At 35.9% G+C, this 27,987-nt stretch overlaps 1 protein-coding gene across 5 annotated transcripts in view; it reads left to right on the top strand.

Annotated features, from left to right (window-relative positions):
• The window catches only part of LOC123555995 (ATP-binding cassette sub-family C member 5-like), a 66,742-nt gene that overhangs the window by 29,018 nt on the left and 9,737 nt on the right, over positions 1–27,987 (top strand). For all 5 annotated transcript variants that reach the window (XM_053547797.1, XM_053547798.1, XM_053547796.1 and 2 more), the window contains 21 exons: positions 13–186; positions 1,121–1,183; positions 1,420–1,504; positions 4,004–4,152; positions 4,564–4,671; positions 8,369–8,513; positions 10,850–10,992; positions 11,598–11,669; positions 12,041–12,165; positions 12,485–12,557; positions 15,215–15,418; positions 16,069–16,228; positions 16,493–16,678; positions 17,460–17,647; positions 18,160–18,306; positions 20,014–20,143; positions 20,603–20,763; positions 23,064–23,185; positions 25,975–26,161; positions 26,625–26,714; positions 27,489–27,678. In XM_053547797.1, coding sequence (XP_053403772.1) covers positions 13–186; positions 1,121–1,183; positions 1,420–1,504; positions 4,004–4,152; positions 4,564–4,671; positions 8,369–8,513; positions 10,850–10,992; positions 11,598–11,669; positions 12,041–12,165; positions 12,485–12,557; positions 15,215–15,418; positions 16,069–16,228; positions 16,493–16,678; positions 17,460–17,647; positions 18,160–18,306; positions 20,014–20,143; positions 20,603–20,763; positions 23,064–23,185; positions 25,975–26,161; positions 26,625–26,714; positions 27,489–27,678 — 2,902 coding nt within the window. The remainder of the gene's footprint in view (positions 1–12; positions 187–1,120; positions 1,184–1,419; positions 1,505–4,003; positions 4,153–4,563; positions 4,672–8,368; positions 8,514–10,849; positions 10,993–11,597; positions 11,670–12,040; positions 12,166–12,484; positions 12,558–15,214; positions 15,419–16,068; positions 16,229–16,492; positions 16,679–17,459; positions 17,648–18,159; positions 18,307–20,013; positions 20,144–20,602; positions 20,764–23,063; positions 23,186–25,974; positions 26,162–26,624; positions 26,715–27,488; positions 27,679–27,987) is intronic.

The raw sequence follows: 27,987 nt of genomic DNA, 5'->3' as shown, positions 1-27,987 counted from the left end.
ATTGTATTTCAGATTGTGAATCTACTTGGCAATGACAGTCAAAGGATTTTTGAAGCTATTTCTATTGGTCCATTGATGTTACCTGGACCCCTGGTCCTTGTGATGGGCCTCATTTACATGTTGTTTCTGATTGGTCCGTGGTCTCTTATTGCCATGGGAATATTTGGAGCATTCTATCCAGTAATGGTATGTGAAGTTAGACTTATTTTCTAAGGTTTCCTCATTTTTATGCAAGATAAGATATCATCGTCTCAATGCAAAAAGCGGTTAACCTTTACCATGCTATTTTACCCTGCTATATTTCTAAAATTGACTGGTCCATCATTCAATTTGGACAGTACCACTTATTATTCAAAGGGGTGTTCACTGAAAATTCACAGACTGAATAGCAAACAGTGTAGACCATGATCAGCCTGCTCTGGTTGCAAAGGCAAAATCACTTGACATAGAAATAGTTGACCGCTTTATGGCTCTGAGGTCATGATATTTAAACAGTTCCATCATACGCTAATGAAAGAATCAAACTCTGTTTTATATTTGGGGTCACAGCTTTTTTTTCGGGGAGAGTGGATCATTTGAGCTGTAAGAAACAATATTTTGTGTTGGGCTCAGTAGACATCTGAACTTCTTATATAATTTGAATTTACATTTGCTAGCACTTTCCATGTTTTGACATTTTTCCGGCAGTTAAATTTCAAAATAATACATTGACGTAACATCATAACAGTAATATTCAAGAAATAATGTCAATGTAATTTCATGACCAGCTGTTTCAATGTAATTTCATGACCAGTAATGTCAATGTTATTTCATGATCAGTTATTTCAATGTAATTTCATGACCAGCTGTGTCAATGTAATTTCATGACCAACTGTGTCAATGTAATTTCTTGACCAGTTATGTCATTGTAATTACATGACCAGTTATTTCAATGTAATGTCATGAGCAGTTATGTCAATGTAACTTCATGACCAGTTCTGTCAATGTAATTTCATGACCAGTTATGTCAATGTAACTTCATGACCAGTTATATCAATGTAATTTCATGACCAATTATGTCCGTGTAATTTCATGATTATGATATACAGATTATATATCTTATGTCTGTTTATTTTTTCAGTATTTCATTTCCTTCTTGACCAATTACTACAGGAGAAAGTGTATAGTTGTAACAGATAAGAGGGTAAGTACGGTATGTTACAAAAAAGTAATAACAGTTTTCTTAACTTTTACTTACATTGTAACTAGAATAATCAGTTACAGTTGTACCTGCTGGTGGCTGTATTTAGTTATGAATTCATATCACTGCCTATGCCTCCGTATACCAAGATATGAGTGACATTTTGAAAATTTTAACAGTAGCTAAATTTGAAAGATGATTGATTTCAACTTTGACATTCATGAAAAGTTTTGTTACAGGTACGGATGATGAATGAATTGCTGACATGTATCAAGCTGATCAAAATGTATGCATGGGAAAAGTCCTTCGCTAAAGCAATATCAGGTAAATCACTTCTTTAACCTTTAGCCTGCTGGCAGTAGGTGATTTTGCTTTTGTAACCAATGCAGACCAAGATCAGCCTGATGGCTCTTTGAAGATCGTTTTGAAGTATGGAATACAACTAAGCAAAGTGATAGCAGACTTGCTTAGGATATACTTCATATCTTTTGCATGATGGGATAATCTCATTTTGCAAGTTTCATAACTCAGGCTTACATTTTAGCAAAATTATGCCCCTTTTTCTACTTAGATAATTGTGCTAAAAATTTTGCTTGTTAGCTTGTATCAGGTGAAAGTGTTTAGAATTATCATCAGACAGCTCATGTTTTTAGCTCACCAGAGCATGAAGTGCTCAAGGTGAGCTATTGTGACTGGTCATTTTCTGGCGTCCTTTTTAACACTAGAGACCACAGTTGTAACCCAATCTTTATGAATACTTGGGCAGAATATTTGTCTGGATGATCTCTAGGTCTGGTTCAAAACAAGGTCAGTTGGCCAGATCAAAGGAAAATCTTGTTAACACTCTAGAGGCCACATTTTTTACCCAAACTTCATGAAACTTTGTCAGACTGTACATCTTGATGATCTCTAGGCCAAGCTTGAATCTAGATCATGTAGGGTAAAAAAACTAGGTCACCTGGTCAAATCAAAGGAAAAGCTTGTTATCACTCTAGAGGCCACATTTATGACCTTATTCCCATGTAACTTGGTCAAAATGTTTTTCTTGATGACCTCTAGGTCAGGTTTGAATCTGGGTCATGTGGGGTCTAAAACTAGGTCACTAGGCCAGACCAAAGAAAAATATTCTTAACACTCTTTTTAAGTTTGAAACTCATGAGAAGTGGTCAGAATGTTTGTCTTGATGACCTCTAGGTCAAGTTCGTTTCTAGGTTGTGTTGGGTCAAAAATTAGACCACATGGTTGTATTAAAGGAAAAGCTTGTTTTTACTCTAGAGGCCACATTTATGACCCTATCTTCAGAAAACTTGGTAAGAATGTTTATCTTGATGATCTTTAGGCCAAGTTTGGGTCATGTGTAGTCCAAAACTAGGTCACTAGGCCAGATGAAAGGAAAATCTTGTTAACACTCTAGAGACCACATTCAAAGTTTGAAACTGAGAATTGGTCAGAATGTTTGTCCTGATTAAATCTAGGTAAAGTTTGAATATGGGTCATCTTGGTTAAAAAAAAACTAGGTCACCCGGTCAAATAAAAGAAAAGCTTTGTGTATGCAATAGGGGCTGCATTTTTGATTCTATCTTCATAAAACTTGGTCAAAACGTTTTTTATCATGAAGACTTGTGTGATTTTGAATCTGAAGTTTGGGGGAGGGGTGGTGGGGGGTATATAGGTGTGAGCTTGTCACAGATGTAACATGATAAAATACAGGCCAAGTTCGACTTTTGGGGCAGTTGGTCAAAGGTCATGGTCACAGTGACCCTGAAAAGTAAAACGTTTTCTGAATGATATCTTAAGAACACTTAGGCCTAGGATCATAAATTTTGGTACACAGGTGTAACATTATGAAATACAGGTCATATTCGACTTTGAGGTCAGTAGGTCAAAGGTCAAGGTCACAGTGACTCTGAACAGTTAAACGGTTTCCGGATGATAACTTGAGAACGCTTGGGCCTAGGATCATAATTTTTTGTACACAGGTGTAACATGATAAAATACAGGCCATGTTGGACTTTTGGGGCAGTTGGTCAAAGGTCAAGGTCACAGTGACCCTGAAAAGTAAAACGTTTTCTGAATGATATCTTAAGAACACTTAGGCCTAGGATCATAAATTTTGGTACACAGGTGTAACATTATGAAATACAGGTCAAATTCGACTTTGAGGTCAGTAGGTCAAAGGTCAAGGTCACAGTGGCTCTGAACAGTTAAACGGTTTCCAGATGATAACTTGAGAACGCTTGGGCTCATAATTTTTTGTACACAGGTGTAACATGATAAAATACAGGTTAGGTTAAACTTTGAAGTTAGTAGGTCAATGGTCAAGGTCACAATGACACGAAACAGTTAAACAGTTTCCGGATGATTACTTGAGAACACTTGGGCCTATGATCATGAAAACTGATAGGGAGGTTGATTATGACAAGTAGATGACCCCTACTGATTTTGAGTTCCAAAGGTCAAAGGTCAGAGTGACCCAGAACATTTAAACTTTTTCTGGACAATTACTTGAGAAGGCTTGGGCCAAGGATTATGAAACTTCATAGGGAGGTTGATCATGACCAGCAGATGACCTATATTGATTTAAAGGTCAGTATGTAAAAGGTCAAGCAAGTTCATTGGCTTAGTTCTGTGACAAGACAATATTGTGGGGGTATAATTCGTCACTCCTGTGGCAACTCTAGTTTTACCAGATTTTACCCGTTTGGCCCATGCAATCATTGAAAAAATATATTTGATATTTTTTGCATTGAAATTTGCCAGAATAAACTTCACTTTAAATTTATTTTCCGAGAATTCACTGGAAAAAACTTGTCATAATTTCAGTTATACGTGCAGAAGAAAGGGGTATTTTAGAGAAAGGGGCCTATGTGCAAAGCATCAGTACGGCTACTGCCCCCATTGTACCGGTGATGGGAGCAGTATTCACATTCCTTGCTTATGTATTGACAGGAAATGAGCTCACCGCAGTTAAGGTAAACCTATTTTAAAGAATTATATCATTTCATCTAAGGTACTAGTGTACTTGTACACTACACTACTTACTTAGTCATAGGTAGACTTTCTAGGCTTTTGTGGTGGAGGAAGACCACAGGAACCCCTTTGGAAATTATTTCAGGCACGATTGGATGCCTGGTTTAGAACTGCCATTCTTTACAAGCTAGCCAGAATGCATCCTGACACATGAATTGATTGGGAGTCCAAATATGGGGTTTCAGACCTACAGCAAGGGAATGTGATTTGAAGTGAACAATTGTATCCACTTAGACTGCCTCGTATTGAGAAATGTTTCCTTTTGTTTATATTGGAGTAGTATTCTCTGTTGTCATGCAGGATCTGTTCTAAATGGACAACTTTTATCTGTAGAATTTTTTTTGTATTTTCAGGCATTTACTATCACAGCTGTGTTGAATTCCATGAGATTTACGCTCGGAGTTCTGCCATTTTCTGTTAAAGCCCTAGCTGATGCTAAAGTGTCTTTTAAAAGATACAAGGTATGTTTATTATAATTTGATATTCTACTAAACATGAAGGTAGTGGACCTGTTATGGCACTTGCCAATTTCTGTGTGATGACATATTTTTGTTTGGCAGTTTTGAATTCTTTGGAAGTAACTGTAGCTTCTTACACACACATTGCTTTCCATAACAAAATGAAGGATGCCTAAATACAAGTGAGGGAACACATAATTTTTAGCTCACCTGAGCACGAAGTGCTCAAGGTGAGCTTTTGTGATCACCCTGTGTCCGTCGTCAGTCGTCCGTCCGTCGTCAACAATTTGACTGTTAACACTCTAGAGGTCACAATTTTGGCCTAATCTTAATGAAACTTGGTCAGAATGTTACCCTCGTAAAAATCTTGGACGAGTTTGATATTGGGTCATCTGGGGTCAAAAACTAGGTCACCAGGTCAAATCAAAGGAAAAGCTTGTTAACACTCTAGAGGTCACAATTTTGGCCCAATCTTAATGAAACTTGGTCAGAATGTTACCCGCAATACAATCTTGGATGAGATTGATATTGGGTCATCTGGGATCAAAAACTAGGTCACCAGGTCAAATCAAAGGAAAAGCTTGTTAACACTCTAGAGGTCACAATTTTGACCCAATCTTAATGAAACTTGGTCAGAATGTTACCCTCAATAAAATCTTGGATGAGTTCGATATTGGGTCATCTGGGTTTAAAAACTAGGTCACCAGGTCAAATCAAAGGAAAAGCTTGTTAACACTGTAGAGGCCACATTTATGACTTTATCTTCATGAAACTTGGTCAGAATGTTACTCATGATGATCTCAAAGTCCAGTTTGAATCTGGGTCATGTAGGGTCAAAAACTAGGTCACCAGGTCAAATCAAAGGAAAAGCTAGTTAACACTCTAGAGGCCACATTTATGACCATATCTTAATGAGACTTGGTCAGAATGTTAATCTTGATGATCTATAGCTCATGTTCAAATCTGGGTCAGGTGGGGTCAAAAACTAGGTCACCGGGTCAAATCAAAGGAAAAGCTTGTTAACACTCTAGAGGCCACATTTATGACTGTATCTTCTTGAAACTTAGAATGTTAATCTTGATGATCTTTAGGTCAAGTTCGAATCTGGGTCATGTGGGGTCAAAAACTAGGTCACCAGGTCAAATCAAAGGACAAGCTTGTTAACACTCTAGAGGCCACATTTATGACTATATCTTCATGAAACTTAGTCAGAATGTTAATCTTGATGATCTTTAGGTCAAGTTCGAATCTGGGTCATATGGGATCAAAAACTAAGTCACCAGGTCAAATCAAAGGAAAAGTTAGTTAACACTTTAGAGGCCACATTTATGACCATATCTTAATGAAACTATCTTGATGATCTTTAGGTCAATAGGTCAGGTGAGCGATACAGGGCCTTCATGGCCCTCTTGTTTGTCATTATGGGTTCACAACAACCTTAAAGACACATCTGACAGTTTTCTATATGTATAGAGGCAAAAATTTTCTTGGGCAGAATTTCTTTAAGCTTTGTTTACTGACTGAGAACCAAGTTTAAAATGAAAATGTGTGTTAAAAATCACAGGTACCAGTGCTTGATCTTGAATTATCTGCTCTTGAATATAAATTTTTTCAGCATTTTCTGACTTCCAAGGGCCGACAATTCATGACCAAGGCTGGGTACCTTGATTTGCTTTATTCTATATTTCCGTTTTAAACTTGATTATCAGTCAGTACACAGAGTTTAAAGAAATTCTGTCTGTAGCCAAGTTTTTCACCTATATACATTCAGAAAACTGTCAGATGTGTCTTTAAGAGAAAATTTAATTATACCCCCACAAAACGAATTTTGGAGGGGTATATAGGAGTGAGCTTGGCGGTTGGTCGGTCGGTCGGTTGGTCCATTGGTTTTCATGGTTTCCGGATGATAACTCATGAAAGGCTTGACCGATTTAAATAATTTTTGGTACACAGGTGCAGCATCAGAAAATACAGGTCAAGTTTGAATTTGGGGTCAGTAGGTCAAAGGTCAAGGTCACAGTGACCCTGAACAGTTAAACGGTTTCCAGTTGATAACTTGAGAAAGCTTGGGCCTAGGATCATAAATATTGGTACACATGTGTAACATCATGAAATGCAGGTCTAGTTTGACTTTGAGGTCTGTAGGCCAAAGGTCAAGGTCACAGTGACTCGGAACAGTTAAACGGTTTCCGGATGATATCTTGAGAACGCTTGGGCCTAGGATCATAAATTTTGGTACACAGGTGTAACATCTTGAAATACAGGTCAAGTTTGACTTTGAGGTCTGTAGGTCAAAGGTCAAGGTCACAGTGACTAGGAACAGTTAAATGGTTTCCGGATGATAACTTGAGAACGCTTGGGCCTAGGATCATAAATTTTGGTACACAGGTGTAACGTTATGAAATACAGGTCAAGTTCTACTTTGACGTCAGTAGGTCAAAGGTCAAGGTCACAGTCACTCGGAACAGTTAAACAGTTTCTGGATGATAACTTGAGAATGCCTGGGCCTAGGATCATGAAAATTGATAGGGAGGTTGGTTTTGCCAGCAGATGACCCCTTATGATTTTGAGGTCAGTAGGTCATAAGTCAAGGTTACATTGGCCCGGAACATTTAAACAGTTTTCGGACAATAACTTCAGAATGTTTGGGACTAGGATCAGGAAACTTAATCGGGAGGTTGGTCATGTCAAGCAGATGACCCGTATTGATTTTGAGTTCCAAAGGTCAAAGGTCATTTAAACATTTTATGGACAATAACTTGAGAACCCTTGGGTCGAGGATCATGAAACTTCATAGGTAGGTTGATCATGACTAGCAGATCACCTTTATTGATTTTGAGGTCAGTAGGTCAAAGGTCAAGCAAGTTCGGCTTTGACATTGGCTTAGTTCTGTGACAAGGCCATATTGTGGGGGTATAATTCGTCACTCCTGTGACAACTCTAGTTTTTTTTTAAAAATATAGAACTAATTTTAAAATGCTTTTCAGTTCCCATCCTTCTATTATGCATTTGGTATAATAGTGACGAAACATAGCCAAGTCTTGAGAAACCTAGTTTATACATCCCTTCATTTATTCTACTTACATTTATTTATAGCTTTCCAAAATTATAGGTTTGCGATGAGCTGTTAATATAGGTGAATGGTCTGGCATCAACCATTTACTTGTTAACACATTGAGCATTCTCAGTTCTAAAGCAATTTTAATCAAACTTGAACACAGTGTTTATGGCCATAACATCTAGTAAAGTTACATAATTATACAAAGCAGACCATTAGTTTAAGCATTATGGGCCTTGATTTCATGAAAAATACCATATTTAATCTTACTACACACATGTTTATGGATATAAGATCTCAGTCAAGTTCAGTAATTGACCCAAGCAGAGCTATAGGTCAAGAGTTATGACCCTATATTTAACAAAGAAATTCCATATTTAACAGTAGAGTATCTTCATTATTTTACCTATCCTAATCATATGTAGAAAGAATGTGTCTTTAGTTTTCAGTCAAGTTTGATTTGTTGGCTAAATAGTTTCCGTTACTTTCCTTTGATTTGTCCAAATATGTTGAATTCTTATCTGAGTGATGGTCTCTCACCTTGACCTTGACCTTTCACATTGGTCTTGAAATTCTCATTACAAGCAGTAGTATTCCTGTGAACAAATTTGAAATATCCTGGCATTCTTCTTAACATTTCAGAGTATTTTACTTATGGATGAGATGACACCGCACCCATGGCAGGTATTCAATGACAAATATGCACTGGTCCTTAACCATACAACCTTTAAATGGGACAAAGATTCTACTGCAGAAAAGAATGGAAAGAACAAAAGCAAAGATAAAGGTACAATAATGTAATTTTGGAGGATATTTTATTTATTTATTTTATAGGGTTTTACATCACACTGACAAAATATTAGGTCTTATGGTGACTTTTCAGCCTTTGATTATGGAGGAAGAACACAGGTACCGGTCCTAGTCCAACTAATTTGATTCGATCCTAGGAAATATTGAGTTGTTTTTCTTATGGGCAATATAAACACTCGAAAGACCAAAAAAGTGGAGGAAATTTCAGATGAAATTGTCATTGCTGCCAGTTTGGGTTTAAATACTCTATTTGTTGCGAATATGAGATAAATACAAATAAAATTTACATGTTCAATTCCCCATTGATTTATGTAAAAATTATTAAATAATTTCCAAAATTACAAATTTTCTGGTTATTTAAACTTACGTATGTACTGTACAAGATTAACGTTTACCAAGTCTACATGGCAGTATGTGCAAGCGATGAAACCAGTAACTTTACATTACTTTGTACTGTAATTTATCCTCCATTATTTTGGTCCTTCGAAGTTTTGATGGTTAAATTGCCCATCACAAATGTAAAACTATCTTGACTGTGGAATCATTTTGACTTGTGCCTGTCCATACATTATTCCAGGCTCAGGTGGGCATCTGCATAATACTTGTTGCAGCCCGAGGCAAAATTTCAAACTCAAACTGTTCAACAGAGGCCCCCGAGGCTACGTTTGTACAAGAAAATGAAAAATATGTGAAGTATTGTGCTAGTTGATTTGTTAAGTTGTATCTGAAGTGCAATACCCACCTTGCCGAATCATGAATCACTTTCCTCTCTATACTTTATTTTAAGGTAGTTCTGCACGTTTGAAAAACCGGAAGTGATGGCGTAACGTCATTTATCCGGAAAGCATAGAATAAAGCCAGGATTTGTCGTAAGGAAATGAAAATCACTTTATGAATTAATCGAAACCTGTGAGTAAATTTATTACAATGGCACTGTTTCTACATTTCTAAAGTCAAAATATGATATTAAAACATATGGGATGTTAAAAAATTCAAAATAATGTCTTAAAATTAACGTGAAATTTCCGGTTCCTTTTAATCATGGTCAGATATCTCAAAAATAAGCACACGGACCCATACTTTTTATTACACTAAATTATAGCCATGTGATTATATACAATTGTGAGAAGTTTCATCAAAATCTACATTGTACAAAAAATTCTATTCGATAAAATATTATGAAAGTTATGATTTTCCCATAGACTCCCGTTATGAAATATTGCATGAGGTCCACATTTTTCAAATCAGTCTAGCAGAAAATCAACCACAGGACCCTATCTTTTTTATTTGCTGAATTTTCTAAGTATATTCCGAAGTTTTGAAAAATTAAGAGTTTAATTAAATTCTACATTGTAGAAATTTTTATGATCCAAACGTGCAGAACTACCTTAAAGCCTTGCTTTGTGTGTAGATTTCTTTCTAATAAAGAAGCAGGCAAGCTGGCTTGTCAAAGGTCAGTTGAGCTGTCCTTACATCTGTCTGTGCAACAAGACATTTTAAGTAATATCTGAAGGTGCATTTTGTTAAAAGTTAGAAAGTCACCATATGACTGACATGTATTTGTGTGACATCAGTAAAAGTTATATTTAAAGCATAATGAAGTTATTGGAATACTGAGAAATCATAAATGTTTGTGGGAGTCTAATTTTTGCGGATTTTGTGGTTGAGCCAATCCAGGAAATTTTATCCCAACAAATGAGTAAAATTCCCATAATAGTTATGTTCAAAAGTTGAAATCCATGAATTCATATGCCCACGAAATAGCCGTGTTGAATAAAACCATGAAATTTCATGCCCACGAAATTAAATGATTTTACAGTAAGCTGTATAGAAGTAAAACATGTTTTATCGTATCTCTCTTTTATCTATACCTTGTATTTGTATCAAAATGTAAAATGTTAAAGAGTATGCTTCATAGAATCATTGTACGAAGAAAACACAACTAGAGTCATACAATAAAAGAATACCTACCACAAATAAAAATTTTGGAAAAAGGTTGCTTTAAATACCCAACAAATACAGGTTCATCAACTTTTGACTGCTATGAACAAAGCAAGTAGGCTATTAACCTTCACCATGCTAAATTTCTGAAATGGACTGGTCCATCATTCAATATGGATAGCACTATTTGTTTATCAAAGGGGTGTTCATAGAAAATTTACTGACTGAATAGCGAACAGTGCAGACCATGATCAGCCTGCACAGAGGTGCAGGCTGATCTTGGTCTGCACTGGTCGCAAAGGCAAGATCACTTGCCACCAACAGGCTAAAGGTTAAGAAATATTACAGCAAAGTTATTGTTGTTTTTCAAAGGGAAAGCATCAAAGACAAAAGCTAGCAATGGTTTAAAAGGACGTGAAGAACTCCAGACATTAAAGGACTCGGATCAAACTAACGAAGATGTGGCCTTTGTCGATACACCAACACTACAGGACTTGACTTTAGTAGCAGAAAAGGTAGAGAGAATTTTGATCAAACAATTTTGTCATAAATTCATAAAAATGTTATATTGTAATTGCGTAGACATTCCTGTATGTCTGGTCTTGATTTAAATGTTATAAATATATTTTTTTAAGGAAATATTTTATGATGCTTTGGAATTTTTGCATTGTGAATACTGTGAAATCATTTAATTTCGTGGGCATGAAATTTCGTGGTTTCGGTCAAAACGGCTATTTCGTGGGGATATGAATTCATGGATTTCAACTTTTGAACATAAAATGAATTGAAAATTTACTTGTTCGTTGGGATTAAATTTCGTGGATTGACTCAACCACGAAATCCACGAAAATTAGTCTCCCACGAATATTAATGATTTCACAGTAAAGTTTCATTGTAAGTCATTGCGATAAAGAAGATACAGGTTTGAAATGCGCCATTCTGTTCCATAGCAACTTTAATAGCAAAGTTTAGCTGTAAAGTGAAATATTTTTCTTTTTACTCACTGAGTTAAATAGTAAAATGCAGTATTCTGAATTTGTGTGTCACTATGCTTGCATATTTAGTGAAAATAAACCCCTTATAAAATTTATGTAATCTGTATTAATTTTATATGTTGCAGGGCAAATTGATAGGAATCTGTGGAAGTGTAGGAAGTGGAAAATCATCGTTACTGTCTGCTGTGCTGGGCAGGGTAAGTATTTGTATGCGAATTGTGAAAAAATTGCTGTCATGAATGGTTACAGTTTTTCTACATTCTGACCAAGGGATTTGTCATGCTTATGTTTAAAATAGTAGGTAGGATGTTTTCTAAAATATATTCTGGTAGCTACAATTGTAAACATACAGGTTGATGTAATTTTGAAAATTGAATATATTTGCACACTGAAAAAAGACCAGATACATAGCATTTTCGATTTCAGAAAGTCTGTAACATAAAGTGTTTATGTGAATAAAAGTTGGCCTGATTTTATAAAATTCAGTTTGAGAAAATAAGTGTAGTTGTAGTGAGATGTGAAAATCTTTATGTATAAAAGATAGTCAAATTAGAGGATTATGTTACAGATGCTGCACGTATCGGGGAAAGTGGCAGTACAAGGTTCGCTTGCCTATGTATCCCAGCAGGCTTGGGTGATGAACACGACAGTGAGAGATAACATTCTGTTTGGAGAAACATATGATCCGGACAGGTATAAATTTATTGTCATCATGGTTGAATATCCAAGAACTGTGGTATATCAAGACCTTGATTATTTTCATTCTTATAGTCTCCTAAATATGAAGAAAAAACACTTTAATTAAATATAGAAAAATAAACTCTTGCAGGCTTACAGAATTTTGGTGATTCTACCCAGGTGTCTGCCCAAACCTGAACAAAAATCCTGGGAGGCACCTGCTGTCTTCCATCATCACCAAGGTAGGAAAAGTAGCCATATAAACTGTGCCAGTGTGACTAAACACACCAAAAAAGAAAAGCTAAACAAAAACTGAACTCTGTTCTCATTACAGGTATGCAGCAGTGGTAGAATCATGTGCCTTACTGCAAGATTTCTCAGATTTTGTTGATGGTGATCAGACAGAGGTATGTGCATTTATTTTTGTGCCCCTCAAAACTTTTGTGGGTGCACTTAGATTTACGCATTGTCCATACGTCTTCTGTCTTGTTTGTCCTTCAGATATTTGGAAATTAGTTTTATTTTTTATATTATCAAACGTTTAGGGTAATTTGTTTTTGTTTACAATCATAAACACCATATTGAACAAAAAAAGTTGGACTAAGTTTCTTTGATTTCATGGTTCAGTCAAACCACAGAATGTAATCCAGAAGTAGTAGAAAACTTTCCATGCAATGTTCAATGATAAAAATCTGCGAATTTATATCCCTCAAAAATAGCCATTTTTTCTGAAACCAAGAAATTTTATGCTTGAAAAATGGCTGTCACTGTCTACAAGTGAAACCACTTATTATCTCTCCCTCCACACAGTGGTATGGGAGACATATTGATTTACTCCTGTCTGTGTGTTTGTGTGTCTGTCACAAAGCTTGTGCGCACTCTTAAGTCGAACATTTTTCATCCAGTCTTCACCAAACTTAAACAAAATGTGTTCGCCAATGAGTCCTTGGCCAAGTTTGATAACTAGCCAAATCGGCCAAGGCACTTTGGAATTATGGCCCTTGAAACTTGTTTTTAGCTCGACTATTCATAGAATAGTAGAGCTATTGGACTCGCCCATGCGTCGGCGTCCGCGTCCCGATTTGGTTAAGTTTTTGTATGTAAGCTGGTATCTCAGCAACCACTTGTGGGAATGGATTGAAACTTCACACACTTATTCACTGTGATAAACTGACTTACATTGCACAGGTTCCATAACTCTGTTTTGCTTTTTTACAAAATTATGCTCCTTTTTTGACTTAGAATTTTTTGGTTAAGGTTTTGTATGTAAGCTGGTATCTCAGTACTCACTAATTGGAATGGATTGAAACTTCACACACTTATTCACTGTCATGATCTGACATGCACAAAGCAGGTCTCATAACTTTATTTTGCTTTTTTTCAAAATTTTGCCCCTTTTTCAACATAGAAATTTTTGGTTAAGTTTTTGTATGTAAGCTGGTATCTCAGTATCCACTAATGGGAAAGGATTGAAATTTCACACACTTGTTCACTGTCATGATATGACTTGCAATGCAAAGGGTCAATAACTCAACTTCGCATTTTACAAAATTATGCCCCTTTTTCAACTTGGGAGTTTTTTACTTAGAATTTCAGGTTAAAGTTTTGGTGCACTTTCACTCTACCTCTGTTATTACTGAATGGATTTGATTCAAACTTAAAATAGTTGTTCAGCATCATCACCCACATCATATGACACAAGATGCATAACTCTGGCACAATTTTTCATGAATTATTCCCCTTTTTACTTAGAATTTCAGGTTAAAGTTTTATTCACTTTCACTCTATCTCTGTTATTACTGAATGGATTTGATTCAAACTTAAAATAGTTGTTCAACATCATCACCCACACCATATGACGCAAGGTGCATAACTCTGGCACCACTTTTTCATTAATTATTCCCCCTTTTTACTTAGAATTTTAGGTTAAAGTTTTGATGCACTTTCACCTTTTTGGCACGTCTCTGTTATTACTGAATGGATATGATTCAAACTTAAAACAGTTGTTCAACATCATCACCCACACTATATGACACAAGCTGCATAACTCTGGCACCAATATTTAATGAATTATGCCCTTTTTTGCTTAGGATATACTTATATAGTGTTTTGATACATTTTATCTTTACCTCTCTTATTACTTTAAGTTGATATTTTTGACATAGACTCAGGCTATTGTGCAATATCTTCATCCACAATTGGAGTCATTAAACACTCCAGTGACAGCTCTAGTTTCCTCGGATGTGCCCAGTTTCACTATCCAGCATCGAAATAGTCGAGCGCGCTGTCTCCTGTGACAGCTCTTGTTTGATAATCAAAGCACTCAAAGTCTGATAAGGCAGTTGAGGTCTTGTTGCATGTTTGACTTATATACTACTATTCAGATGATTAGGCAGTTGTGGGAGACATGTGCTTTTCTCAAAAGCGTCTGTAGTTTACTTAATAAATACAGTTAAGATCGTAAGTAACATACGGCTTTGAATTAAGAAATAATAAGTTCTCAAACGTGGTTTATCGTAGAATAATCCGAATTTTGAGTTCTTATGCGTAAGAATATAATCACGAAGGCCGTAGGCCTGAGTGACATATTGTTTAGCATAAGAATGAAAAACTCTGGTTATTCTACGATAAATCACACTTGGGAACTTATTATTTCGATTCTAACACGACATACTAGTATCAACAGTGTTAGAAAAAAATGGTAAGTCCTTTTTACAACCGTGCTATGCACCTGGATCAGATGACGTCATTGCACACGAGTGGTTTATTGCAGAATAACCCAACATAGATTTTGCTCTACATATATGTAGGTTATTTGCTGGTCGTGTTAGAATATGTAGTTAACTAACATAATAAAATTTCAGGTCAGATACGTATCTTTATATTAAAAAAAAAAAACGCCTTATATCATTTATGTATTGGAGAGGAGATACAAATTTTTAAGGAAGGGGAAAACCATATTAGATACTGCACTGTTATGCTACGTGCAAGAAATGCTAAAGATATCAGTAATTTGATAAAGTTTATGTTCATAATACTTTTATTAAAACACTTTATTGTTCAGATAGGAGAGAGAGGAATCAATCTTAGTGGAGGACAGAAACAAAGGATCAGCTTGGCACGTGCTGTCTACAGTAACAAAGACATATACTTATTGGACGACCCTCTCTCAGCTGTAGATATACATATAGGCAGACATATCTTCTCAGAATGTATCATGAAGCAACTGAAAGGGAAAACAGTGCTGTTTGTTACACATCAACTTCAGGTATATACATTAACTTATTGGACAACCCTGTCATCAGTAGATATGCATATAGTCAGACATGACAGGTATTCTCAGACTGTGACTTGCGACAGTCCAAACGGAAAATAGTGCTTTTTGTAACAAATCAACTTCAGGTAAAAAACCTAACTTGTTGGACAACCCTCTTTCAGCAATAGATTTACATGTAGGCAGACATATATGCTCAGAATGTGTCACAAACAGGTGATATTTTCTTTCAGTATTTGAGTAACTGACCAAGTGATATTTACGGTATTTCAGTATTTGAGTAACTGTGGCCAGATTATATTTACCATATTTCAGTATTTGAGTATCTGTACATGTGATATTTACTGTATTTCAGTATTTGAGTAGCTGTGACTAGGTGATATTTACTGTATTTCAGTATTTGAGTACTGTAAAATCATTTAATTTCGTTGGAACGAAATTTCGTGTTTTCGGTCAAACGGCAATTTCATGGGGATATGAATTCATGGATTTCAACTTTTGAACATAAAATGAATGGTAATTTTACTTGTTTGTTGGGATTAAATTTTGTGGATTGACTGTACCATGAAATCCACGAAAATAATTCCCCCATGAATATTAATGATTTCACAGTAATTGTACAGGTGATATTTACTATATTTCAGTATTTGAGTAATTGTGACCAGGTGATATTTATGCGAGATGGTAAGATTACAGACACGGGTACACACAGTGAGTTGATGAAAGGTGACACGGAGTATGCCAGTCTCATTAAGATGTTCTACACACAGGAGAAAGAAAAGGAAGCTAGCTTGGACAATATTGGTCAGTAAAACATTTACATTAGAGAGAGCATACTAATTTCATTAATGTGTTCTTCACTCAGGAGAAAGAGTGGCTTAGACAGTTTATATCAAGAAAAGAGTTGTATTAGATTGCAGTGTAAACCCCAGGGTATCCATGGGCAGTGGTAAAATAAAGAAATTTTAATACTTTTTTATAATTGTATAAGTAATTAGTTGAATTTCAATGTGAAATATTTTTTGAGATGTGTTTATTTGACAAAAAGTATTGTTTAATGGTTTTCAGGGCGACCCAAATCTCTCCACAAACAGTTTTCAGTTGATCGCCCTGATTATTTCCGACAAAGAACTCTGTCCTCGGGTTCCCAAGGTTCTCAGGGGTCACCAAGGACAAAAAGAGACCCACTACGTCAGATGAGTGTCATGTCAAATAGAACAGTGAGTGTAGAAGAGGAAGAACAGAAACCCACTGGTGCGTGTTTGGTCATCTTATTGTTTTCAAGTATAGAGATTTTTATATTGCCAGGTATAGAATGATGAAAATTTAGATATTTTCATGCCCTAAGTTTCAAAGACGTGGGAGGCATATGGTTGGTTTTCAAAATAATGAAGCAAAAGTGTGACATAGGGCTTGAAAATACAAACCTGTTTCTTATGGTGGTCATCTAATTTATATTATAGCAAATACTTCAAATTTCAAGGAATTAACTTTGGACAAGTGTTAGGAATGAATAAGTTTTGTAAAATATCAGCATGACGGGTTTTGTTCAACACCTTTTAGGAACCCAAAATAGTTATGATAACTAATCTTGTAAAAGTTACATTATGTAACCATATCACAGGTATACTGGACAAAAACAATGAATAGTAATATTCAGTTAAAAGACTATTAACACTGGATATACTGTGAAATAATTAATATTTGTGAGGGACAATTTTTCGTGGATTTCGTAGTTGTGTTAATCCATGAAATTTAATCCCAACAAACAAGTAAAAATCCCATTCATTTTATGCTGGAAAGTTGAAATCCATGAATTCATATCCCCATGAAATTGCTGTTTTGACCAAAACTACGAAATTCCATGCCTACGAAATTAAATGATTTTACAGTAATTGTATGGTTTGGGCAGATTGAACTAAGTGGGTTTTATTTCACTTGAAAGATGCAGGTAAAACAAGCAAGTGGAGTGACAATGACCAATATAGTTAATTATTTGGCAATTTGAATCTGAAGGCTTATAATATTACTACAGGTGGCAAGTTGATTGTTGCTGAAGAGAAGAAAGAAGGGAAAGTTGGTTGGCCGGTGTACAGGACATACATAAAAGCTGCTGGCGGTTATATTGTGTCAGGTCTAGTCATCTTAACATTTGTCGTAACTATTGCTTCACAGTCCTTCGCCAGCTGGTGGCTGTCGTACTGGTTGAATCAAGGCAGTGGGGTAAGTGTATAGGTTTTTATATATATTTGATCATTATTTAAGAAATAATGTGTAGAAAAAACCGTGTTTTAATGTTTACTAGTTTATATGTCTGAGGAATAATTTCACAAAGCTATAGCTGGAGTGAGTTATTCTGGCAACGTATAACCGATTTTGAGTGTACAGTATTAATTTAGGTAAAACACGATTTTGCTGTAAATTATTTTGATTCTAATATGCCCTTAATCTAAAAGTTAAACAATAGATAAAATATAATAGCGCTCTTTCTTGGTCGCAACAAAAACATTGACGTCATTGCAACTTGACGTGATTTTAGCGTAAGCGTGTTTTAACAGAAGCAAGTATATTAGAATGCATTATATTTTTAGACCGACTGAAGTTTCACCAAATTAATTTGAATAGATAAATCAAGGAAAGTTTCAGAACTTACTTACACTGCTATTAACTTATGTCAGTAACTAATTGATATAACTTCAAGTGATCCGTATACAACTCTTTTTTTTTTTCTTCAGAACACAACAATCACAGTAGGAAATGAAACATTTATCAGTAAAAGTGTATCAGATCATCCAAACCTACATTTCTACACGACAGTTTATGGTTGCAGTGTTGCTGTTATGATTGTCATGACTGCGCTTAGAGCTTTTGTTTTCATGAAGGTAATGTAATTTTCAAGTTTTAATATATGATTGTATTTAGTGGCATTAGTGTTAATGTCAGAGCCTCAGTCACTGACTTTGAATTACATGCCCCTCATCAATATGGGTTTGAGCCTCATTTTGGGTGTTGAATTCTTCTTGTGAGGAATCCACCCAGCTGGCATGTGGAATGTTGTTGGCCCTACCCAGGTGCTTGCTAGTGATAAAAGAAAGCATGGCGGGGCACTTGGGGTCTTCACCATCAAAGTTGGAAATTTGCCATATAATTGTGTCGAGTGTGATGTTAACCCAACAAAAACAACATAAAAGTTTTAATGTCAGGGACACTGTCAGCTTTTAGCTGATAATGGTTTTAATCAATATCAGGAAAATTGTTGGGCCTATGATCATGGTAGTTACAACAGTTACAGTCTTATACAAATCTACAGTACTTACTTTAAAACTGTTGAACTTGAAATTGAGCTGACTGCATGGCCAAGGTCACTGACTTGAAATCGCTTATCACTGCTGTGAGTTCAAAACCTTGCTTTGGTTTTAGAATTCTTTCATGTGAGGAAGCCATACAGCTGGCTTGCAGAAGGTTGGTGGAAAACTACCCAAGCACCTTCTGGTGCCTGAAATAATGCCTGAAATAATGTCTGAGCCCCATGTGGTTCTTGGGACAGTCTGTATATGAAAAGAATTGAAACCTCTGCCTTATCCTTGCATGATCGTAAGAGGCCACTAATAGGGTCTCAACACTTAGTTTTGCAGTAACTCTGTGATTCCAGCAGGTATGCAAATTTTGATTCCATATCTCATGTTTTTATTTCGATGTAAATGAGATGTGAAACCAAAATTTGTAGTCCTGTTTGGCGCCATATAACCTATACTGTGTTGGTGCGCTGTAAAACCCAAATAAAATAAAATAAATAAATAAATAATGCCTGAAGAGGCACATAGGGACATACTTTCTTGAAAAAAAAGGCTAGAAATTTGTCGTATGACGTATAAACTGAGATGGTGCATTGTTAAATTCAGCAAAATTAAATGGCTATTATAAAGAGTGCAACATTTTAAGTAGCTGCTGAAAACAATACTTCACAATCTAGACTTCTGTCTCAGTCCCTCATCTTTGATTATTGTCAGGATTAATGCATTTTACTTTTGTAAGGTGTGTCTCTGACTTACAAATTTAAAGCAAATAAAATCAAGCAGAAAAGTGTTAGATTTTCTGGTCTTTGTTGTAATGTACTCTTATTAGAGATTTACTTGCAGTTTGGCCACAGGGAGCATCAGTGCCTAAATTTGGTATAGTTCAGTAGAACAAATTTATTTTCTTGCATGTCAGATAGAATTTTCCTGTGTTTTTTTTGCAGGTGCTAGAAAAGCTTGTCTAACACCCTGGGGTGTAAGATGACTCACATGCTGCAATTTATGAATGAATGCTTAAATTCATGTGCTACTATGATAAAAAAAGTGCCTAAAGGAAAAGCATATGTTTTACTTCACTTCTTCTATTAATTGAAGAATACGGCATGCAAGAAAAAGAATCTGTCTCTAGTTGAAGGTGATGATGGAATTATCTGGCTCTCAGGTAACTGTTTTGCAGTAACTCTGCAGAGCCTCATTACTGTCTTAACATTAACCCTGGAGCCAGATATTTCCGTCCCAACCTTCAACCAGTGAAAGATTGTAAAATGTATCCCTTTTCTGTTCATTATCCAGGCAACTCTGCGAGCTTCCAGTACTATGCACAATGATATCTTCAGAAAAATGATGGCCTCACCAATGAAGTTTTTTGATACAACACCAGTTGGGAGAATCATCAACAGATTCTCCTCGGATCTTGATGAAAGTAAGTAATATTTTACTTTTTTATATTCTTAACCCTTAACATGCTGGACACAAATTATTCTGCCTTTGCAGCCAGTGTAGATCTTGATCAGCCTGCACATCCATGCAGTCTGATCATGGTCTGCACTGTTCGCCATTCAGTCAGTATCTTTATGGTATGCACCCCTTTTAAAAGTTAATGGTACTGTCCAAATTGAAAGATGGACAAGTTCATTATATAATAGAAATTTAGCAGAGTAAGAGGTAATTTGTAACCAAATATCACCCTGTCAGGCTGTCATCCTTAACATCATATCTATGTATTGTCTGTATGATCAAAATGTTGTTTTTCTTAACAGAATTCCAGTATGTCGGTACAATAAAAAATGAAGCAGATTGTCCGGAATTAGCAATTTACGAACCTTTTTATTTATGAATATATATTCACATGTACAGTAAATGCCCTTTTCAATTTCAACAGTTGATGTACGTTTACCTGCCACAAGTGAGATGTTTCTGCAGAATATGTTAATGATACTGTTTGCAATTGGAATTATAGCCTACGTGTCGCCATGGTTTCTGATCGCGCTGGTACCCCTGGTGTTGTGCTTTCTGGCTCTTGATGTCGTCTTTACTTCAGGAGTAAGTACAGAAGCGTAATGGATGCCTAGGTTTGATGATTGTTAGTCTCCCCTTACTTGTGCTGGGATATATATTGATTTGTCTTGACTGCAGTCTTTCACAAAACTTCTCTCATTATACCTGTGAAACAGCTGATAGCATTTTAACCAAATTTTATATATTATTGAGGCTCAGTTCCAAGGTTAGGTTGGCATATCATCAGCTTTTTCTTGTTGAATGATTTTTGGCTTGACTTTTCAAAGAATATGTAGAGCCATTGCACTCATTTGTTTGCTGGCATTTGCATCCCTTTTGAAAACTAAAAAATGCTTTGTTTCACTGTTTTAAATTCTGCAACAATATTACCTTAAAATGTTATGCAGTTTTAGTTATGGGCCAAATTTGAAAGTAATTTGCCCCTTATAGATGTCGGTTCAAGCGTCACTGGGGGTGTTGAATTCTTCATGTACGGCAGCCATCCAGCTTGATTGCGGAAGGTTGGCGGTTCTACCCAGGTGGCCGCTTGTGATTAAATTATGCACAGAAGGGCACCTAGGGTATTCCTCCGCCATCAAAGCTGGAAAGTTGCCATTATGACCTATACTTGTGTTGGCGCAATGTTAAACCCAATAAAATAAATAGAATTGAACAGAGGGGCAGGAGTTGTTTTTAGCTCACCAGAGCCAAAGGCTCAGGGTGAGCTATTAGGATCAGTCACCGTCCGGCGTCCGTAAACTTTTACTTTAAACGACATCTCCTCATAAACCAATTATTCAAAGAATTGAATTCCATGCAGAACTCTGGTTGCCATGGCAACAGAAAGGAAAAACTTTAAAAATCTTCTTCTCAAAAACCAGAAGCCCTAGAGCTTAGATATTTGGTATGAAGCATTGCCTAGTGGACCTCTACCAAATTTGTTCAAATCATGACCCCGGGGTCAAAATTGACCCCGCCCCAGGGGTCACTTGATTTTACATAGGAAAATCTTTAAAAAATCTTCTTCTCAAAAACCAGAAGGCCTAGAGCTTAGATATTTGACATGTAGCATTGCCTAGTGGACCTCTACTGAAGTTGTTCAAATCATGACCCCGGGGTCAAAACTGACCCCACCCCAGTGGTCACTTGATTTTACATAGGAAAATCTTCAAAATTTTTCTAAAAATAAACCAGAAGGCCTAGAGCTTAGATATTTCACATGTAGCATTGCCTAGTGGACCTCTACAAAATTTATTCAAATCATGACCCCAGGGGTCAAAATTGACCCAGCCCCAGGGGTCACTTGATTGTACATAGGAAAATCTTCAAAAATTTCTAAAAATAAACCAGAAGGCCTAGATCTTAGATATTTGAAATATAGCATTGCCTAGTAGACTTCTACAAAAATTGTTCAGATCATGACCCCCGGGGTCAAATTGACCCCGCCCCATGGGGTTACTTGATTGTACATAGAAAAATCTTCAAAATTTTTCTAAAAATAAACCAGAAGGCCTACAACTTAGATATTTCACATGTAGCATTGCCTAGTGGCCCTATACAAAATTTATTCAAATCATGACCCCCGGGGTCAAAATTGACCCCACCCCAGGGGTCACTTGATTTTACATAGGAAAATCTTCAAAAATTTTCTAAAAATAAACCAGAAGGCCTAGATCTTAGATATTTGACATGTAGCATTGCCTAGTAGACTTCTACAGACTTTGTTCAAATCATGAGCCCGCCCCATTGGGTTACTTGATTGTACATAGAAAAATCTTCAAAATTTTCTAAAAATAAACCTGAAGGCCTACAGCTTAGATATTTGACATGTAGCATTGCCTAGTGGACCTCTACAAAAATTGTTAAAATCTTGACACCCCCCCCCCCCCCCCGGGTCAAATTGACCCAGCCCCAGGGGTTACTTGATTGTACATAGGGAAATTTCATAAATTTGCTAAAAATAAACCAGAAGGCCTAGATCTTAGATATTTGATATGTTACATTGCCTAGTAGACTTCTACAGACTTTGTTCAAATCATGACCCCCGGGGTAAAATTGGCCCTGCCCGAGGGGTTACTTGATTGTACATCAGAAAATCTTCAAAAAAAATTCTAAAAATCATCAGTTTGACATTTGAAACATGTAGCGATCTGGTGAGCGATCCAGGGTCATCATGACCCTCTTGTTATAATCATTATGCCACATTTATATTGTGCCCCTTTCATGATAAACAAAGGCGCTTTACATAGTTGTATGGCTCAATGATTTGTATGATTCTCCTTATTTAATTAAAAAAAATATATTTGCATCACAGTTGTAGTAAAAATGTGATTGTCGTATTTTAGGTACGTGAGTTAATGCGTATGAATTCAATAACAAAGTCGCCGGTAATAAGTCATGTTACTGCAACAGTTCAAGGTATAAGCACCGTTCACGCTTATGGGAAGACAGATCAGTTCCTGGACAAGTAAGTAATCTTTATTTAAAGAATGAAAATTTGCAGTGTTTACAGTTTTTAAAAAAAAAGTATACAAATGTACCTACTTTAAAGTGGAATTATGAGCATTTTTCAAGTAAAAATCCAGCTGAAATAGATGTGACTGTGTGTAAAAAGGGTGGAGGATATTATAGCTTTTAACCCAATATACCAAACTCTTCCTGTTACCAGTACTAAATAATAAATTTCCAAATATGACTTTTCTTATTTTGACTGGGGCAGTCTTTTTAAGGAAAGTCAAACTGCATGCAGAAGTTGCTTCCCTTCAACTTCAGAAATCTTAGTATAGGTAAGGGAGATCACTGTGTAGAAGATTGAAGAACAGAACTATTATTTTCAGGGCTTCGGAAATTTGCCGGTTTGTCGGTTTTGGACCGATTTTTGACTTTTCAGACCGATTCGTGAAGTGAAAAAACGAAAAAAATCGGTCCCGTAAAAATGGAGAAAAGTATAAATTTCGGTCTGATATCTCAATACACGATCACCTGCCAGGTAGGAAATTGTTGGTCGCACCTTCAGATAATCAATAAACGTGTCAATCGGTCTGACTGTCACTTTGATAATCGGTCCGTAATTAGAGCGTGACGCAATCAGTGCTCGCGCGGCACATCCTTTAATGTTTGCAGACAGCCGACTGCGGTGTATTAAACATTTTTGACTGGTTTCCTAACGTTTCTGACTGGATCCAAATCATTTCGACGGGGATCCACATCTTTTATTTAGAATCCGACGGATGGTTTATTTCAAGGCCCTTATTTCAAAAGGCTATGTTTGATCACGGTAACAAACAAATGGTCGCTGCATTTAATCAAAGAGCTATAATTGTATTTTATACTTTTTTGATTTAATGAGACATCACACGGAAAACCAATAAAAATAATTTTTATAATTACTTGATTTGAAAAAATTACATGATTCATTTGTTGGGGTTCCAGTTGAAACAAATGTAGAAAATCGTCTTTGCAACCCGATTGTACATAAAAGAAAAAAATGGACGGGCAACCACGAATGATAAAGAAAACCGAAGTGGCACTGTTTATCAAATCGGTCTTTTAAAAAACGTTTCAAAATGAAATTTTGTTTACATCAGAAGAGAACATATAACTTTATAAAATGTAGTTGCTTATTGAAGTACAACGTAAGTGAAATGAAATATCCGTGGCCAACCCGCGTGACGTTTTGGTACTATACATGCGGGAAATTCGATCTCGGCGTTCAAATAACGTACACATTCGGTCCGCGGCAGAGTATTCTTTAAATACTGAGGCTGTTTAGCAGAAAATATGTGTCGTGTAACTCACTTTGACGCATTGTATTTTATAGAATTCCGTCAAAGAATGAGGAAACATCACAAAGTATCTGCCGTGTATACGGTATCGAAGTCACGTGCGTTGGCTTTTAGACTAGTTACGCACACGGTGTCAATGCCTCGTATTATCTCGGAAAAACATCGAAATTTAAACAAAGTAACGGTCACACATAACACTGATAACTGTCTTCATTGTATGGTAACACGCGGTGACTGGTAACTCAGTTTTAATGCATGACATGCTTATTTCTTTACCCTATCACGTTTTACAAAATATGTAATATTGGGAATGCGGTGGGTGGGGTAGCGCCGATGTCGGGATTTTCGTTTCGGACCGATTGAGTTATCAAAATTTCCGGAGCCCTGATTATTTTATTAGTCCAATTTCTTTCTTTCTAAAGTATCAACTTCAAATACTTATGCGGCATTTTCGTTAATTTAACACATTTAAATGCACAGCAACTGAAAATTGCTTTTATAAAACATTCACCAAAAACACACACTACATGTATGTGCAGTAAGATGCGCATAGTGCCACTTTAATGTGCAATGAGAATATATTACAATTACCAGAAAATATTCCTACTTAACATGCACCAGGAAAACACTACAGTTATTAGGAAAAACCTATACCTAAAATGTTACGGGAAAAATTTGTATCTGCTTGATTTGCAATGGGGAAAATATTACAATTTAACCCTTACCATGCTGGACATGATTGATTTTGCCTTTATGACCAGTGCAGATCATGTTCAGCTACACATTTGTGCAGTCCGATCATGATCTGCACTGTTTGCCATTCAGTCAGTATCTTTTTGTTAAGCACCTCTTTTGACAGTTAATGGTACTGTCCATTTTGAAAGATGGACAAGACCACTATAGAAATTCAGAAAGGTAAGCGTTAGAAAGAAAATCCATTGTAATGTGCCATTGGAAAATATTAAGATTTATTGAAAAGAATGTATACCCACTCAAATGTGTGGTAGTTAAATATCCATAATATTTCCAAGCTGGATTTTTTTCCAATAATGGTATGTAGGCGCCAAATGTGTGCTCTAAATTCTCTGTTTGTTTTAAGCTCATTTGTTTTTATAAAAAAAATCTGTAAGGTATTGTTGTCACTTGATTGAACGTTTTATTTAGGTCCACCTTTTCTCAAAAATTATAAAAGCTACAGCTTTGAAACTTTACATACTCATTTATCATCAGTAGTGAGCTATGAATGTCAAGAACCATATCTCTAACCTGCATTTTGTCAGAATAATGGCCCTTTTTGTACTTAGAAAATCTTAACTAAAACTCTTTTCTTACATATAGTCCAGCACTTGCAGTCGAGGGATGGCACCCGCAGGTGGTGCTCTTGTTTTTTTAACCCCTGAATAAACATACTTTGTATATGTTGTATTATAGACTTTCCTCAGTGTGTTCTATTTTTCGATTTAAATTTCAGATTTAATAAACTGTTAGACAAAAATACTGGGTATTTTTATCTGTTCTATTGTTCCAATCGATGGCTTGGATTTCGCCTCAATCTCATGAGTACCGTTGTAGTTGGAATCACTGGGTTGTGTATAGTTCTTACTTACGACAAGCTTACCCCGGCACTTGCTGGTTTGGCTTTTTCATTCGCATTTCAGGTAAGGATATATTCATCATGTGTAGTGAATACTATTTTGAAAAAAAAAAATATGCAAAATGTGTTATTATTTCAAAATGTCAAATTCTGTTGTACTGGACATTCTTTTTGGGAACATAAGTGCTAATTGTAAAAATCATTCCTTCTACTCCTATAAAAACATACACTGCTTTTCTGTTCTTATATAGGCTTATAACATTATGAAAAAGAATTTTGAAAAAAAAAAGTTTACTTAAATGGCTGAAAATTTTGATAAATATATATAAGAAGAAATTATTATTATTAGATTATTAAATTTTTTTGCTTGAGATTTAACTTGATTTTGACTAAACCATGATATCCAGGCAAATTAAACCCCCATGACAATGATTTCACAAAATTTCGTGCAAGCAAAATAAATTGATCACTCATTATTCTCTTATAAGATATGAATTAAAAGTTTAGTGTTTGTGTATGTTTTATAGATGACTGGACTGTTCCAGTTTACAATCAGACAGGCTATAGAAAGTGAGGCCAAATTTGTTGCAGTCCAAAGACTTCAGCATTATTCAGAGGTAAACTGATATTGTGTTGCTCAAAGTCCTTCATTTATACATACATTTTGCTTTGCCTCGTAGTTAAAGAGGTTATTGCAAACTTAAATCACTTGCCCTCTCAATGCTGTTTGCTCGAAATAGCACTTGGGAGAGCGCCTTAGTGGACAAGTGGTTAAGATATAGGACTTTAAGCAAAGTGAAAATATGTTCTTTAGCAACATAAGAAAAGGAGTGGTCTTTTTATGTGATAATGGTCTCTGAATAGAGGTGGTCTCTTGAGCAAGTTTGACTGCATAGCAAAAATAGATCTGTTTTGAACTACATGTAACGTGCTGGCAAGAGGGAGAATATAAATGAAAAAAAAAGGAGTGCTGGAAATACCATCAGTACACAGCCGGGAGTTACCGTTTATTGCTTTCAAAAAGTGCTTTTTAGTTTAGCACCCTGATCTTGAATCACTTGCCTCTTAAGGCTGTGGGTATAAAACTCCGATAAGGAGTATTGGGTTGGTAAGAAGCAGTCCAGCTGGTATATTGAAGGTCTGTGGTTTAGCTTAGATTCCTTCTTGTTCTTGAAACGGTTCCACAAGGGGGTCTTTATCTAGCATCAAAAATCGAAGTTACCAATGTTGCTGTGATGTTAAACCCAACAAAAATCCTTTTAAATTTAAAGTGCTTAAAATTTTTAACATGCATATATGACTTCTGAACAAAAGACAAAAGATATTAGATATAGTAAAGTTACAAAATATATGTTGAGCTGACTACAAATTTTTTGTTAAAAATTATTCAGGATGTTGAATCTGAAGCACCAGCAGTAGTCAAAGGTCACAGACCTGCAGATGACTGGCCGGAGTCCGGGGAGATAAAATTTGAAAAATACAAGATGAGATACAGAGATAATCTCCCCTTAGCATTGAAAGGAATAGGTTTTACAATCAGAGCTAAGGAGAAAATAGGCATAGTTGGGAGATCAGGGTCAGGTATGTATAAAACTTCCACAATTTGAGAACTTTTAAGTACGATGTTAGATCTAAACTTTATACCTGTATGATTGGGACCACTTGGTTCAGGGGTTATGGTTGTTGGCTTTCAAACACTTCCAAGTTGCGGTGGTCCTCCAGAGTTGTGGTTGTTTCATTTGTTATTTGGTTGATTTGTAAAAGCCATTAGGCCTCTGCTTCTACTGTGATACCTACCAGTTATTGATATATCACCTTGAGGGGCACCTTCAGGCTTCCTGTATGGTAAAAGCTCAAAACTCCCCTTATGTACCTACTGATGTATGCTAC

This window comes from Mercenaria mercenaria, chromosome 7 (genome assembly GCF_021730395.1).
Source record: "Mercenaria mercenaria strain notata chromosome 7, MADL_Memer_1, whole genome shotgun sequence".
In the NCBI taxonomy this organism is placed as follows: domain Eukaryota; kingdom Metazoa; phylum Mollusca; class Bivalvia; order Venerida; family Veneridae; genus Mercenaria; species Mercenaria mercenaria.
The sequence above is the reverse complement of the archived record's forward strand: the minus strand, read 5'-3'. Positions and strand labels throughout refer to the sequence as shown.